Source organism: Stegodyphus dumicola, chromosome X1, assembly GCF_044657685.1.
Source record: "Stegodyphus dumicola isolate Sdum_Otavi_A_Nest chromosome X1, ASM4465768v1".
Classification (NCBI taxonomy): domain Eukaryota; kingdom Metazoa; phylum Arthropoda; class Arachnida; order Araneae; family Eresidae; genus Stegodyphus; species Stegodyphus dumicola.
The window spans coordinates 50,428,423-50,442,496 of NC_140780.1; the positions used below are offsets into that span (position 1 = coordinate 50,428,423).

Consider the following 14,074-nt stretch of genomic DNA (forward strand, 5'->3'; position numbering starts at 1 on the left):
AATATTTGATCGATTATTAATTAAAATATGGTAGTTATTAAAAATATACAAATATTGCACTTGAGGTGATCTATCATTCCATAAAAAATTTATTCACCCTGCAGTTATTTGCACCTCAGAAATCGCTCCCCATATAAATCCCATGTTAAATTCGATTGAAGTTATCTCAGGATCTACTGCATTTACGACCATAAATGAGAAAAATATCTGCTCTGTTCAAGATCTTTAATTTTGTTCACGAACGGTGACTAACTGTAATAGAACATGAGTTATGATTTTTTACATGTTTTTCTAGATTTTTGAGAGATTATTAATCAGAAACTGAGATACTTATTAAAAATCCAAAATATTGCACTTGAGAGGGTTTATCATTCCATAAAAAATTTTTCACCCCATAGTTATTTACACCTGAGAAACCACTTCCCATGTAAATCCCATGTTTAATTAGATCAAAGCTATCTGGGTATCTATTGCATGTACAAATATAAATGATATACTTATGTCCGCTGCACGAAGAGAACTTAAATTTGGAGCAAGAATGGTGACTAACTACAATAGAATGCGAGTTACAACTTTGTATATGTTTTTCTCAATATTTGATCGATAAACTGAGATACTTATTGAAAAGAAGCAGGAAGTTGTAAACACAGAATTGGTGAATGCAGTTACAGAATGTTGTGGAATTAAGTTAGACAAATGGTGCTGAAATGGTATTAAAGTACTGAAGAACATACAAGTGCAACTGAAGACTTCTTCCAGGTTTTGAAGACTTTAGAAATGTCAAGAATTATAGCTAGAGATAGTTTTTTTTTTTTTTAATATGATTTAAAAACATTTAACATCGAAGAGACTGATCAAAAGAGATATCTTGCCAAGAACAGATTCTTTTTAGATCGATTAAGTTTAAATGGACTTGAAAGCACAAGCAAAAACGTTTCTTCAAGAACATTTGGCTTTTGAGGTTAAAAGAGAAAACAGTTCTGAATGAAAAACGACTAACAAATGTAAGCTTTTGTTTCATAATTTTTGAATCATTAATTACCACACACATAGATTTGTTCAAGCAAAACAAATGAAAGTCTTTAGGTTTTGTAGCATTAGTCAGAAAGCTTATACAGCTACCCTTCATAAAAAAATATATCTTCATCTGCTGAAAGTTCATCAAGACTTCTGTAGCAAGTCGGGTTTCTAGCCTTTTGAAGTCTATTACCATGCCTCCTTTAGAACTGATGAACTGGCACAACTGATAAAAAGAATGTTGGAAGTTATAACTACTACTCATACACAAGATACATTAATTCCCAGATTTTCCCCCAATGTTAGCTTGAATTAGGAAGATTTCTTTCCACGGATACCATAATGCTAGAAAACAGTGTGCTTAGAACTAATTCTCATTTCTCTTCTTAATTTGTTCTTAAGTCACTTAATTTATTTGAAAAGATCAAAAATATAATCCTAAAATAAATTTTAAATTTCGACTTTTAAGATAACGCTTTCTTCTTACTGATGGATTTCAAAACAATTCATTTAAGAGAAGCTTAGACAGTGCTTTCTAATCTCTGAATCCATTATTTTAGAAGTCAAACAACAGCTCTGAAACCATTAGGTGTATTTTCAAACTTATAATTTCACAAGGTAGGGATCTGATTCTGTCTTTCACAGTTTCACAATTCTAGCTATAATTAACACCCCCCCAGCAATATTTATTCTTCAAATGTTTTTACGTTTTAGCCTGCAGTAGAACTGACACTTTAAAATAAATTGTTAGAAAATAAAAAGTCTGTCTCCATTTATTATTATTATTATGCTCTTACAGACTGTGTTTAGGAATGCAACTATTTCCATTTTTCACTGCAAGATTATATAAAGGTAAAAAATTCCCCTTTGGAGAACAAATCTAATAGCATATTTTTTAATTTCTATTGGTATTTACTCATATATATATATATATATAACACTATAGTTATATATATATCTAACACTATAGTTATATATATATCTAACACAATCTATATACATATCTATATATATCATATATATATATATATATATATATCTAACACAAAGTGTTTAGATATTCTAAACACTTTAGTATTTAAATTTATTTTATAAAAAGTGCCAGTGGACTAAAAAATAGTTCTGGGAGTAAAAATAATAAAGTGCAAATAAAGCGAATAGAATCCAATGTCCAAACCTTTCAGCATTTTATTGTAAAACTTAAATCTTTTTACACATTTCACTGCAGCATTTGATAAGAATACCTGTTCTACCTTACTGCCAGAAAAAGTGATCCTAAATTAAATTATGGTGTAGATATATGTAATCTATGTTTGTACATTTTTGTAAAAAAAGAGCTATAATCAATCATAAAAATTCTGCATCTCTTAGTCATCAATTATTCTAAAATATTTAGGCACATCCATCACAGTAAATACAATTCTGAACCACATTTTCCTGGAAGATAAGTCAAACAGAATAAATTTAATTCTATCCAAATTCTTTGGCATCATCTTCTGTGATATCACCATATTGCCAAAGGAAAAGCTGCAAAAGAAGGAGGTATTAAAAATCAAAAGACACATACCTTAAATTCAATGATATAGAATAACTGAGACAAACATGCATTGATTATATAAAGGATCTATTTTTTTCCAAATTTCATATTTTTAATGTACACTGGCTTCCAAATGTTAAACACAGAATGCACATTGGCAATTTTTAAAAGCACAGATCAATTTAAGTGGCTGAAAATTGCAGCAGATGACAGTATGAAAATATATGCTACATCTAATCACAATTAATTGTCTAAACATATGCTAATTAGGCAGCCACTGAAGATGCCAGCATTCTAAAGGGTTTGAGAAAACGTTTTTTAAACACTGAAACAAAGTGTAACTTTTGTGGGATAATTTTTTATTAAATTTCATATTTATGGCTCAAGAATGCTAAATAGTGAGCACTGGCTTGCTGTTGGGCACTTTGAAGTAGGACAGTCAGTCAAAGATGTTGCTCTCTTCCTTGGCATTGATCGATCGATAATTTCTCGAACATGAAAACATTTCCAAACTCATCAAATAGTTGTCGAAAGACCTATGTTTGCTCAGCCAATGGTTACCATCCCTTCTGACAATCGATATATTGTTAAAATTGTCAACTCAAATCAACAAGTAACCTCCACAACTGTCACACTCATGATTGCAACATCAGTGTAAAAGAAATTATCTGCCAGTACCATGCACAAAAAGCTTTACATGAAGGGACAATATGCTCAAGTATCAAGTGTTTGTATTCCACTAACCACCCAAATCCAGAGGGACATGATTACAGCAACATCTCAAATGGACTATCTCAGATTGGTGAAATACCCTGTTAATGAATAAGTCCAAATTTTTCCTGGAATCATATGATAAGAGTGCAAAGGTCTGGCCAGAACAAGGCACAAAGAATAATGAGTAGAACATCATGCATTCAGATGTAGAAGAATCACAGTGTGGACTGGAATTTCAAGGGTATATTGCAATAGATTAACTGCACATCTTTAAAGCCAGATCTGTGATGGATGTACAGTATCAGGATGAAGTCCTAAACCCATTTGTAAGACACTTCATTGCAGCAATAGTCATGATTCTCTCCTTGTGGATGACAGTGACTGTGCCATCAATCATTGTTAACAACTGGCCATTGTATTCTCCTGACATTAATACCATTTAAAATCTGTGATATCCTTGGGCATGCGGTTTCTGCACGTATACCTCCTCCAGACAAACTCAGTTGGAAACTGTGCTAACAGAGGAATGGCTATTGATAGCATTTGTGATAGTTGACTATAATCTTTATAAGCATGGGAAAATGCTGTAAAGTTTGTGTGAAGGTCCAGGGTTGTCTTATACCTTATTAATGTGCTCTACTTGTTTTTAGCTTTAACCATAAATTTGTTAATGACTCAAATATGACATGTAATTTATGAATATTAAATTATGTTTTCATCTTCATATAAAATGTTTGTTTTGTTCCATGTATAAACAAATTTGGCATCTGCAGGAGCAATTTGCTGTTAAGCACACCTTTACTTTTACATTTTTATTGACATTTACCATCATTTCCCAACTTTTAGAAACCAGTGTATACTTTGTATGCTTTGAAAAAGCAATCAATCATTTAAATAGCAATAATTTATAAATATCATATAGCTTAAGCATGATAGTTAAAACACTAATTGCAAACACATCAGTAACATGTAAAATACTCAATCTATGATACACAATTATCTGTTTAAAGGAATGTTTAAATAAAATTTAGTTCACAAATAAACTAATCCTTAAAACTGCACACCAAAATTTACTTCCTAAACTACATTACACTATTGTTTTCAAAGGCTTTTATGCAAGGGAGACAGATTTAAAAACTTACTCTATTCTTTTTAGCTAGATCCTGGGCAGTTAGATATTCGTTAATAATTTTTTGGTATTTCTTCTCTTTTCTCTTTTCAACAAAGACAAAGCCTTTAGATACAAGTTCTCTTCCTATATCTTGCTTTTCATCCACAGTTACTAATGTAGCATATGGCACAGAGCCAACTCTATACTCAACATTAAGCAAAAGCACTTGGTTGTCAGTTTCTTCAAAAAACTGATTTTTAGCTTCACTCGCATTTTCAGTCTGGAAAAGAAAAATAATTACACACAAGATACACAAAACATTATATGTTGCTGTTACTTCCACAAATATTTAAAATGTTATGGCTCTATAATCGTGTGTAAATCATTAAAATGGTAAGTCATTTTACACAAATTAAAATAGTACATATTCTCTAACAATGCTCACTTATACATTAAGTTATACTAAAATTATTAAAATGCATAAAAGGTTCACATATTAATATTCCAACTTTTCTTAGTCAATATAAAGGCAATTTTGATGCGACATTCTGACCAACAAAAATCTGAACTTAATGCCATTACATCATATATAAACATTAAACAACCAAAAAGCATTATCTAAATATAAGAGCTTCTTTATTTGAAATGTTCGTATTTTTAGTTAAAGCCTGGAATTTGGAATTTGACAGTACAAAGTCCGATATCGGTATGACCAATATCCGGGATGATCTAAAGTCTGGACCTCAAAGCCACTAAACAACCTTTTTTTTTGTATGCTTTACACGTGCGTATTTGATTCCCCCCTCTGCACATAATAAAACATGTGGAGAGTTCCGATTCTTAATTACACTTTAGCACTAAATAAAATACCTCGTTATTGAAGAAACAATCATTTTAGCATAAATTTGTGTGATCAATAATTTGGCTTTGTAGCTGCATATCTGCTTGGCACATACATCTCAAACTGAAACATTCTACATACAAACATCATTGATCTTCCACCTACTAATATTTTATATCCCTAACGCCAACCTGGCAAATCATTATATTTTGCTCTCATTACCACGTGTTTATCAGTAAGTGACAACTTGAGTAATGACTCATGCAACGATGCCTAAACAATTTTTTTTTATATTAGTAACTGAATAACTGAGTACGGTAGCCTCTTATGTTGACAGTATGCTTGGCGATGATTACAGATTTATGTTAGATGCACTAAGAAATGTTGATGAGGAAACAATTAACAAAAATTTCTTTTCATATACTAAAAATAGATTTTGTTAATGATACTCATAGGCCAAAAGATTACATTTAGTATGTTTGAATTAAGAATAGCTCATTTGTTATTCAAATAAGCCCAGAATTGGCGGCAGAACTCGTATGGCCACACCGGGCAGCAAAATTTAGGGAAGACAAAATTTTCGGAATTTACAGAAGCACAGAGCCACAAAATTAAGAGATGACAAAATTCTTAGAATTTAGATAAAGCACTGGGACCCAAAATTTAGAAGCAGAAAAATTTCAGAACTTAGAGATACTTGGTAGAAGAATTTAGGACCCACAGAGACTGCATCAGCATGGCAAGATATCTAGGACTGGCCCTCAATAAGCCTTAAGTATATGCAGGAATTTACAAGACTCAAATAAGCCTGAAGTACGTGCACGAATTAGACAACTAAACTTCAGGCTTAACTGTCTCAGTATGCGATAGAAGTAAGACAAAATTTAGCGGAACAACTTGCCTTTGTCGCCAATCTCATGATACACAGCCAGCAATACATAGCGGATGCTATTAAGCTAAGCTAAAATTAAACTTTACTGATTCCAAAGAATTTCAGATTCAGAAGATTGTACTATTCTTTAACTTTCTGATTTGATCCAGCTTATTACTTTTTGCTGGCTGTTATTATTACAGAAATCTGTGCAGTGTGAGCTTTCAGTTATGTTGAAAAGAGTTTAATTCTGGAGCTGCAACAGGATCTACAAAGCAAACGCACATTCCGATGTCCATTAAACAAAAAGTGGGATTGCTGCAAAAAATGGATACAGGTATATCCGTCTCAAAAGTATGTGAGGAGTATGGCAATGGAAAGTCTGTATACGACATAAAAAAACAGAAAAAGAAACTTTTTGAATTTTTTGTGGATTTCAACACCCCACTCCCCATAAATTACAGAAACATTATCATGCTAAAATTTACAATCATGACAAAGTTATGATTGAATTGGTCAGACAGGGATGCAACAATGGCATGCCATTGCTGAGTCCAATGGTAATGTGACTCAACCCAAAATATTTCATGAAGAAATTAACTTAAAAATTGAGTGCACATATTTGACAGGTTGGTTCACTAAATTTAAAAATCACCACCATGGTATAAGGCAATTAAAACTTTCAGGAGGAAAAGCTACAACTGATACTGAAGCTGCTGAAATATTTGCAAATAAATTCATTGAACTCATTACTAATGAAAAGTTACCTCCAATATAAATTTACAACTTTGATGAAACTGGTCTTTTCTGGCAATATGTACCATGAAATACCTTGACAACCTCTACAGAAAATGCTCCAACTGGTGTCAGATTTCACAGCAAGACTACCAAATTTAGTATGCACAAATGCTGCAAGAATGCACAAGTGTAAACTTTTTGTAATAAGAAAAATTACACAACATCGAGCATTTAAAGGAGTGAAGATTTCCCCCAGGCTACATATGCAAATAAAGGGACATAGATGACACATGCATTAATTAACGTTTGGTTTGAAAATCATTTCATACACAAGGCTCGACAATATTTGAATTCAGTTGGTTTACCTGATGATGCAAAAATTGTCCTGATCATAGACAACTGTTCGGCTCATGCAGGGTGTCTCGAAAGAGGCTCCAGGAAAAGTGCAATAAAAATCTTACAATAAAAGGAAATAAAACCAAATTTTTACAACATACCTTTATGTTTGAAAAATAATAGTGCATTAGAAGAGGTTCTGGTAGTGATCTACCCCTCTACCTGTACACACAGTTAAACATGGTGCTGCATATTCACGTATGTTAGTACTGCCATATAGTATTAGGTGTCACTCCTTGGATTTCATGATGGACATTCTGACACAAATCGTTGATGTGAGTAGTTTGTGCTTGTATGCATTATCTTTAAGATGACCTCATAGAAAAAAAACTCAAGGGCTATCAAGTCTAGAAAAGTGGAAAAAAAGCGATTCCATCGCGTTCATATTCGCTGCAGATGTGTGGCATGTTGCCCCATGTTGCTAGTAAGCCAAATGTCAGCTCCTCATCATCCAACTGGTTCACAAATTCATGAAAAAATGCCTGGTATACTTCATTGGTGACAGTGTAAAAAAATTGGCCCAATGATGTGCCGCTGTTGTAATGCACAAAACACACTTATCTTCTGCAAATGAAAGGGTTCCTTGATAGCTGCATGCTGGTTGTCACTACTCTACGAGCGTGTGGGTTTCGTTAGTTCATGTATCACGACAAGTGGAACCATGCTTCATCACTCTACCATGTGTAATCTGGGAGCAACATACACGAAAATGCAACACTGTGTTAAACTGTGTATACAAGTGGGAGAGGTCATTCACAGCACCTCTTCTAATGCACTTTCATTTCTCAAACATAAAGGTATGTTGTGTAAAAATTTAGTTTAATTTCTTTCTGTTATAGGAATTTTATTACACTTTTCCTGGGCCTTATTTTGAGTGGGACACCTTTACTTTCAGCGAAATATAATGCATCTGTATTATTCATTCCTACAACCTGTATGTCCATCATTCATCCTATGGATATCAGAATAGTGTATACGCTGAAATGCAAATATAAAGTAGCATTCTAAAATCCATGTTTAATTTCTTGAAAAATGGCGAGACTATTCAAAAAAAATTTTTTTTTAAATATTTTAGCATAAAAGCTGCAGTGTGGAGCATTGTAAGATTGTGGGAGGATGTGTCTACACATACTTTAAAAAATGCTTGGCATAAGTTAGGCCAGTACCATATTTCACGTGAGGATGAAGACGATACCCGCAAATTTGAAGGTTTTCGGATATTGAAAACCAAAGATGAAATTTTCCAATTAATGGAGTTTGTAAAGAAATGTGAAGAAGTGGTAATAAATGAAATTCATAAAACAGAAGTTTTTCACTGCAATGACAATGCCCCAATCATTAATCAATTAGATGGCAAAATCTGTAGAATGGTTCTAGATCCAGAAAATACTGCTACTAATAGTGAAGAAAATCACAGAGAGGTTATTGAAAATGAAAAAATTTCAATTCATTAGTTAGAATTCTCGACACAGCAATTACAGGATTTATAACGGAACTTCGTAACTGAACAAGAAATTATGCCTGTCTGCAGAATTAAAAAGAAAGTATTAGCACAAAAAAAAAAAAAAAAAAACGAAGCAACTTAAGTAATTTACATTGAAAGAAATGTTTAATAAAAAGTAAACCAATATTAAACTTTTTTCATAAATTTTACCCTTTAGATCATAAATGCTTCATTATTTCATGTTTTTAATTTTACAATGTCTACATGTCATCTCACTAGAATTAAACTGATGATCTAATATCAGGAAAAATCCCTAATCCGGAATCGCCAAAGTCCTGATGAGTCCAAATCTCGGACTTTGTATTGTACACTGTATTTCCTTGAATATTTTCTTCCGTGGCTTATTACTGAGAACTTGCAAGCTATATCAGATTACATACAGCAATTCCAGCAGCAATAAATTGATTTGGTGGCCTGAAAGTAGAAGCTGGCCACAATAAGAGCAGAAAAAAAAAGACTACTTTTCATGTGTTTTGTTTTTATTGTAACCGTGTCCTTTGGAAATTAATTTATTTGCAAAATTTTCCCTCTTGATTTTTGGACAATAAACTCAGTAAAAAAGGGGTAATACACAGCAAATATGGTAGTACACAAATTATTTGCATGGGTAATAAAGATTAAAATTAATATGTAACTCTGGTTTTGTCAGATCTATGTTATGCCAGTTCACGTCATCAAACTATTTATTAATCACAAAAAAAGAAAACTTTCCATGTGAGCACTGAAGGTTGGTATACTTCAAACAAAACCAAGAATGTTCTTTTTCTTGGAACATTTAAAAAATCTACCGAACTTTATGCTCTTTGGCATCTGACACAGTAACAGATAGCTACTTTTCTGCACTATTATTTCTTTTCACTAACAAAATTCATCAAGAAGTTTTTACTCATTTAAGTCAACTGATGATGAATAAAAATACTTCAGATTACATTCAACGGAATACAGAACAGCTGGCAATCTTACCTGAAAAATACATCTTAACTATCCTTGCCAATAATGTTTTGTATGCCAATGTCATGTCAGATGCCACAATATATTCTTTACAATAATGTCACTACAGCTAGCCGTTAATTACTAAATCAAATTACACTTAAAATAATTGCTTCAGCACTGCAGTAGATATAATAAACTACACCTAAATTTCAAATTCCTTCATCTAAGTGCACCATAGATTTATTTAGATTCTACCTATAACAAAGGTGTTCATTTATAGATATAATATAGGTGTTCTACCTTTAAGGTTTCACAGAAACAAATTTAATCAGTTTCTATAAAAATATTTTCCTTACTTTTGATTTAAAGTTAACACTTGTTTAGATTAAAACTACAGGATCTGTATTAAGCAACCATAACTATATTCCTTCAAGTAATCTACAGTTTCTACAATTAAAGCATTAAATATGAATACTTAGATCCAGATTACAAGCATATAATCACAGATAATTTAAATATAATCCAAGATAAGCTATACCAAGAATTAATGAAATTTGGTATAAAATACAGGCTGTCAGCTTCAATACCTACTCCAAGATTCATAAAACTAAAACCCATACACAACAATTTTAACATGTAGCAACAAACTTGGCTATCATATTAAAACATTTTTTAAATGGAATTATAGATTTGTGGTCTTTCTAAAAAGCACAATATGCAATTTAAAATTCAATGAAAACAAGAAAATTAAATTCAAGATGTCTGCAAAATATTAAGAGAAAAAATTTGTCATTTACACCATATCCAAAGCCAGCTGTAAATTTAAACCATTTGACAAGTATTTTGCAGGCAGAAATATAGTAATGAGTTTTAACATTATAGCATAGTTTAAAATTTGGAACAAATTTCAATCCAAATGAAACATTACCAAATTAAAAGGGGGGAAAAGGTATATAATTAGTCACTTCAAATAAAGTGTTCATAAAGCCACAGGCTCTTAGGAAAGCAGAATGTGTGTCACATTGTGATAAATAGTTTTATTTTTGTAATATAATTACACTTTGAAAAAAATGCTACATTGCTTCAAGACAGTAATTTCACTTTTTTAATTATATTTTGTACGCAAGTTTAAATGAATTCACACTATACACTGTGTGCTAATTTCAAAGTAAAAAATGCCAAATAATATGATTACGGTTTTCTGTTGTGGCAAACTATTTTAAAACAAGTAATAGTTATTGGCACAGCAGAAGATTTTTAAAAAATAAAAATATGACGCAATAATGATGTAACTTAAAAAAAGTCACTAAAAAATTAACGAAAAATAGTTATAAACTGCACTGGGACACACAAATGACATCCAATCATCCAATTCTCATCCATTGAATAATTTAAGGCTAGGTTTGATCTCTGTCTTAAACTAATTGCATGGGGAAAATTAAATTAATATTTTTTATACAAAATCATGTAATCAGCTTATTTTAGATTAGCTTTTATATTCTACAGGATTCTATCTATTATGAATTCAATTGATCCAGCCATCCAATTCACTCTTCAAATTGAATCCAACAATTCCCTCCCCTTCCTTGATATTCTTATAATCTGCAATGAAACTGATTTTAACACTACTGTGTGCCGTAAACCCTTTGCAGTTTATTTACCACCCCATGCCATGTCATGCCACCCTGTTAAGCAAACAATGGCTTCTTTTTACTATTATGTAGTCCGCACGCTTAAAGTTTGTTCCTCTGAATCTTTGCTTACCAATGAACTTAATTATTTGAGAGCAGTTGCGATTGACCGTGGATTTTCTCCCATGATTATTGATAAAGCCGTTAAAAAATTTTCAGATTCCCATCAAAGAAGACATTCCACTGTTAGAAATAATATTAATGACCTTGTCCTGCTTCCATTTTATCCTTCTGTTAGCTATAAAATTGCACAGATTCTCCAGAAATTCAATTTTCAAGTCGGTTTCTCCCCTATTAATAAAATTCACCCTTCGATTATAAAAGATTGCATTTCTGTCTTGAATTCTTGGGGAATTTATAGTATATCATGTCAGTGTGGTTTAAGATATATTGGCTAAACAAAAAGAGCGTTGAAGTTTCGTATCAAGGAACATGAATCTTATGTCAGAAAAGGCAAAATTAACAAGTCTTCAACAGCGTATCATAGTTGGACATTTAACCATAATTTTGACTTTGTGTCTGCAAAAATTATCCAAAAGGCTTCTTCCATAGATGAATTGGATTTTCTTGAGGCTTTTCATATTCACAAAGATTTAGCAGGTTTAGTTAATGATTTGAAGTCCAATCCAGTCCTTCCTAATGCTTTTTAAATTCTACTATCTTAATTCAGTTATTTTTGCCGATAGATGGCGATACCTCCTCGCGTTTGGTACTACCAGAAGGTATAAAAATCCCTTCAGTGGTTGCTTTCCATTATTTGAAGTTCAGATTTTGAGCGTGAAGGTGCAGTTGCCCCTCGCTCCCTATTTTTAACTTTGCTAATTTTTCTTGTCCTTTGTGTTACATGTTTGATCAGATAGCCTGGCTCAGTAAAAGTAGGCGGCCAGTGTAACTCTGATTAAAAATCCGGTTATAACCACGTGCAGTGCTGATAAGGACCACGTGTTTCTGAGACTCCTTCCCCTTTATTTTTCTTCTTTCTAGGTATTTATTTCTCCTGATGAGGAGGGACCTTTAGCTGCCCTCGAAATTGATTGAGTGTTTCAATATACTTACGCTAAATACGAGGTTGTTTTTACGATTTTGATTGTCACATTAGCGTGTTTCTCTTCTAGTCTACCAGAAAGTATTATTTACTAACATTTTTAGACCTCTCCTCTCGGCTTAAATTTGCCACAGTCCACAAAAACATGCCCCCAAGACTTCACACAACTCGGAGAATTAACAATGAGATATAATGACTAAAAAAAACTCATTCAAATATAATTTTGGGCGGAAAATTTGCAGAGCATTGCGCAAACACAGAGCAATGCTATATAATCCCGCACTAAAAGCCAAGACTATATGTAATCCTGGTAACAGTCCTTGTGGCCTATCACAACAGCAATGGTTGCCTCCAGCATGGCGGAGTGATGTGATGCACAGAATCCTGACATAGAATGTAGCTGTTGAAGACAAGAATGGGAAGTCCTTTAGAATGAGATATTCAAGTCCCGGACAGTATCTACTATGAAGAAATGCACTGATTCATAGTCAACTGCACAGATACAATATGACGTAGCAGTCATCATTGTCAAGTTTTTCATTATGCTTTTATCATGTCAATAGTTGACATACACCTTGTTCATCTATTCTGTAAAGTTCAAGGAAAAAGCAAATTAAAAACCTTCTTTTTCACTTACATACAGGATGCACTTTTGGTTGGCCATCACGTTTTCTACTATGCAACAACTCTCAATAGCCCCAAAACAAAAGATGCTGAGAATATATCCAAATACTTCCTTGACAAAGTTTCACGATATTTACATGATTATTTTCAATGTTTATTGGGTTAATAATTTTAATATTTATTCAAAGTTTGATGTTCAGTGTTTATTGGATTGTTATTTAGATTACTTTGTTAGCAGAACTATTTGCCTAAGGAAAGAAGTACCTCTGTGAAAAACTTAAAAGATTAGCTTAATGCGGCAGCCAAACAAAACGGATACCTTTGAAGAGTATTTACTTCTACAGAAATCCAAACAAAATACCCAGGTATACAGGAGTCTGCGTATGTTTGAACTAAAAGCGTTCAGTGGCCTTAACCACTCTGTCACTGACGAGAGCCGGCTTTCAAAAGGAAACTACATCACATTCACATTGCATATGGTGTGACCCACAACAGCACTCATAGATAATTCATAAGAATTTAAAATACCAATGTTCAATGGTCTCATCTACTTAATCATGAACATACTGGACTAATTAAGAGCATCGAATCAAAATTTACACTTACAAAGAAATATTTTAATTTTATAATTAGTTTCAGCATAAAGAAGGAAATAAAAATGTGACAAAGACATTCTTGTTTAACACTTTACCTATTCATTAATATTTTGATGAATATTTATATCAGCTAGACATTTTTAAAACAGTTACAACCATTCTGAGAACACGCTTTTTAGTATTAAACTTCCAACTATTTTTATCAATCAAAATTTTAATTTCATATAATATAGTTTTGTATTTATATGACTAAATGCATATTATTATACCCTTCTTACTTTTCACTGTTACTATTTCTGGCTGATTAACCCTTTATCGGGCCCAGGCCATTTGTTTTCAAAATTCATCTTTTATGCAACTATTAGGGAAAAGTAGCTTGTTTATGACCAAAAATACTATTTTTGGAATTCTGTTGTTGTTGTTTATAATAGGGGTGGTAACATATTTACCACCGCC

General features: G+C 32.4%; 1 protein-coding gene across 1 annotated transcript in view; it reads right to left on the reverse strand.

Moving 5' to 3' along the window:
- Window positions 1-2,187: 2,187 nt before the first annotated feature.
- Tudor-SN (Staphylococcal nuclease domain-containing protein 1) overlaps window positions 2,188-14,074 on the reverse strand; it is a 112,290-nt gene continuing 100,403 nt past the window's right edge. Inside the window, exons 17-18 of the mRNA XM_085807704.1 lie at window positions 4,411-4,659; window positions 2,188-2,544 (exon numbers count right to left, since the gene is read on the reverse strand). Coding sequence (XP_085663830.1) covers window positions 2,488-2,544; window positions 4,411-4,659 — 306 coding nt within the window. The 3' untranslated portion in view covers window positions 2,188-2,487. The remainder of the gene's footprint in view (window positions 2,545-4,410; window positions 4,660-14,074) is intronic.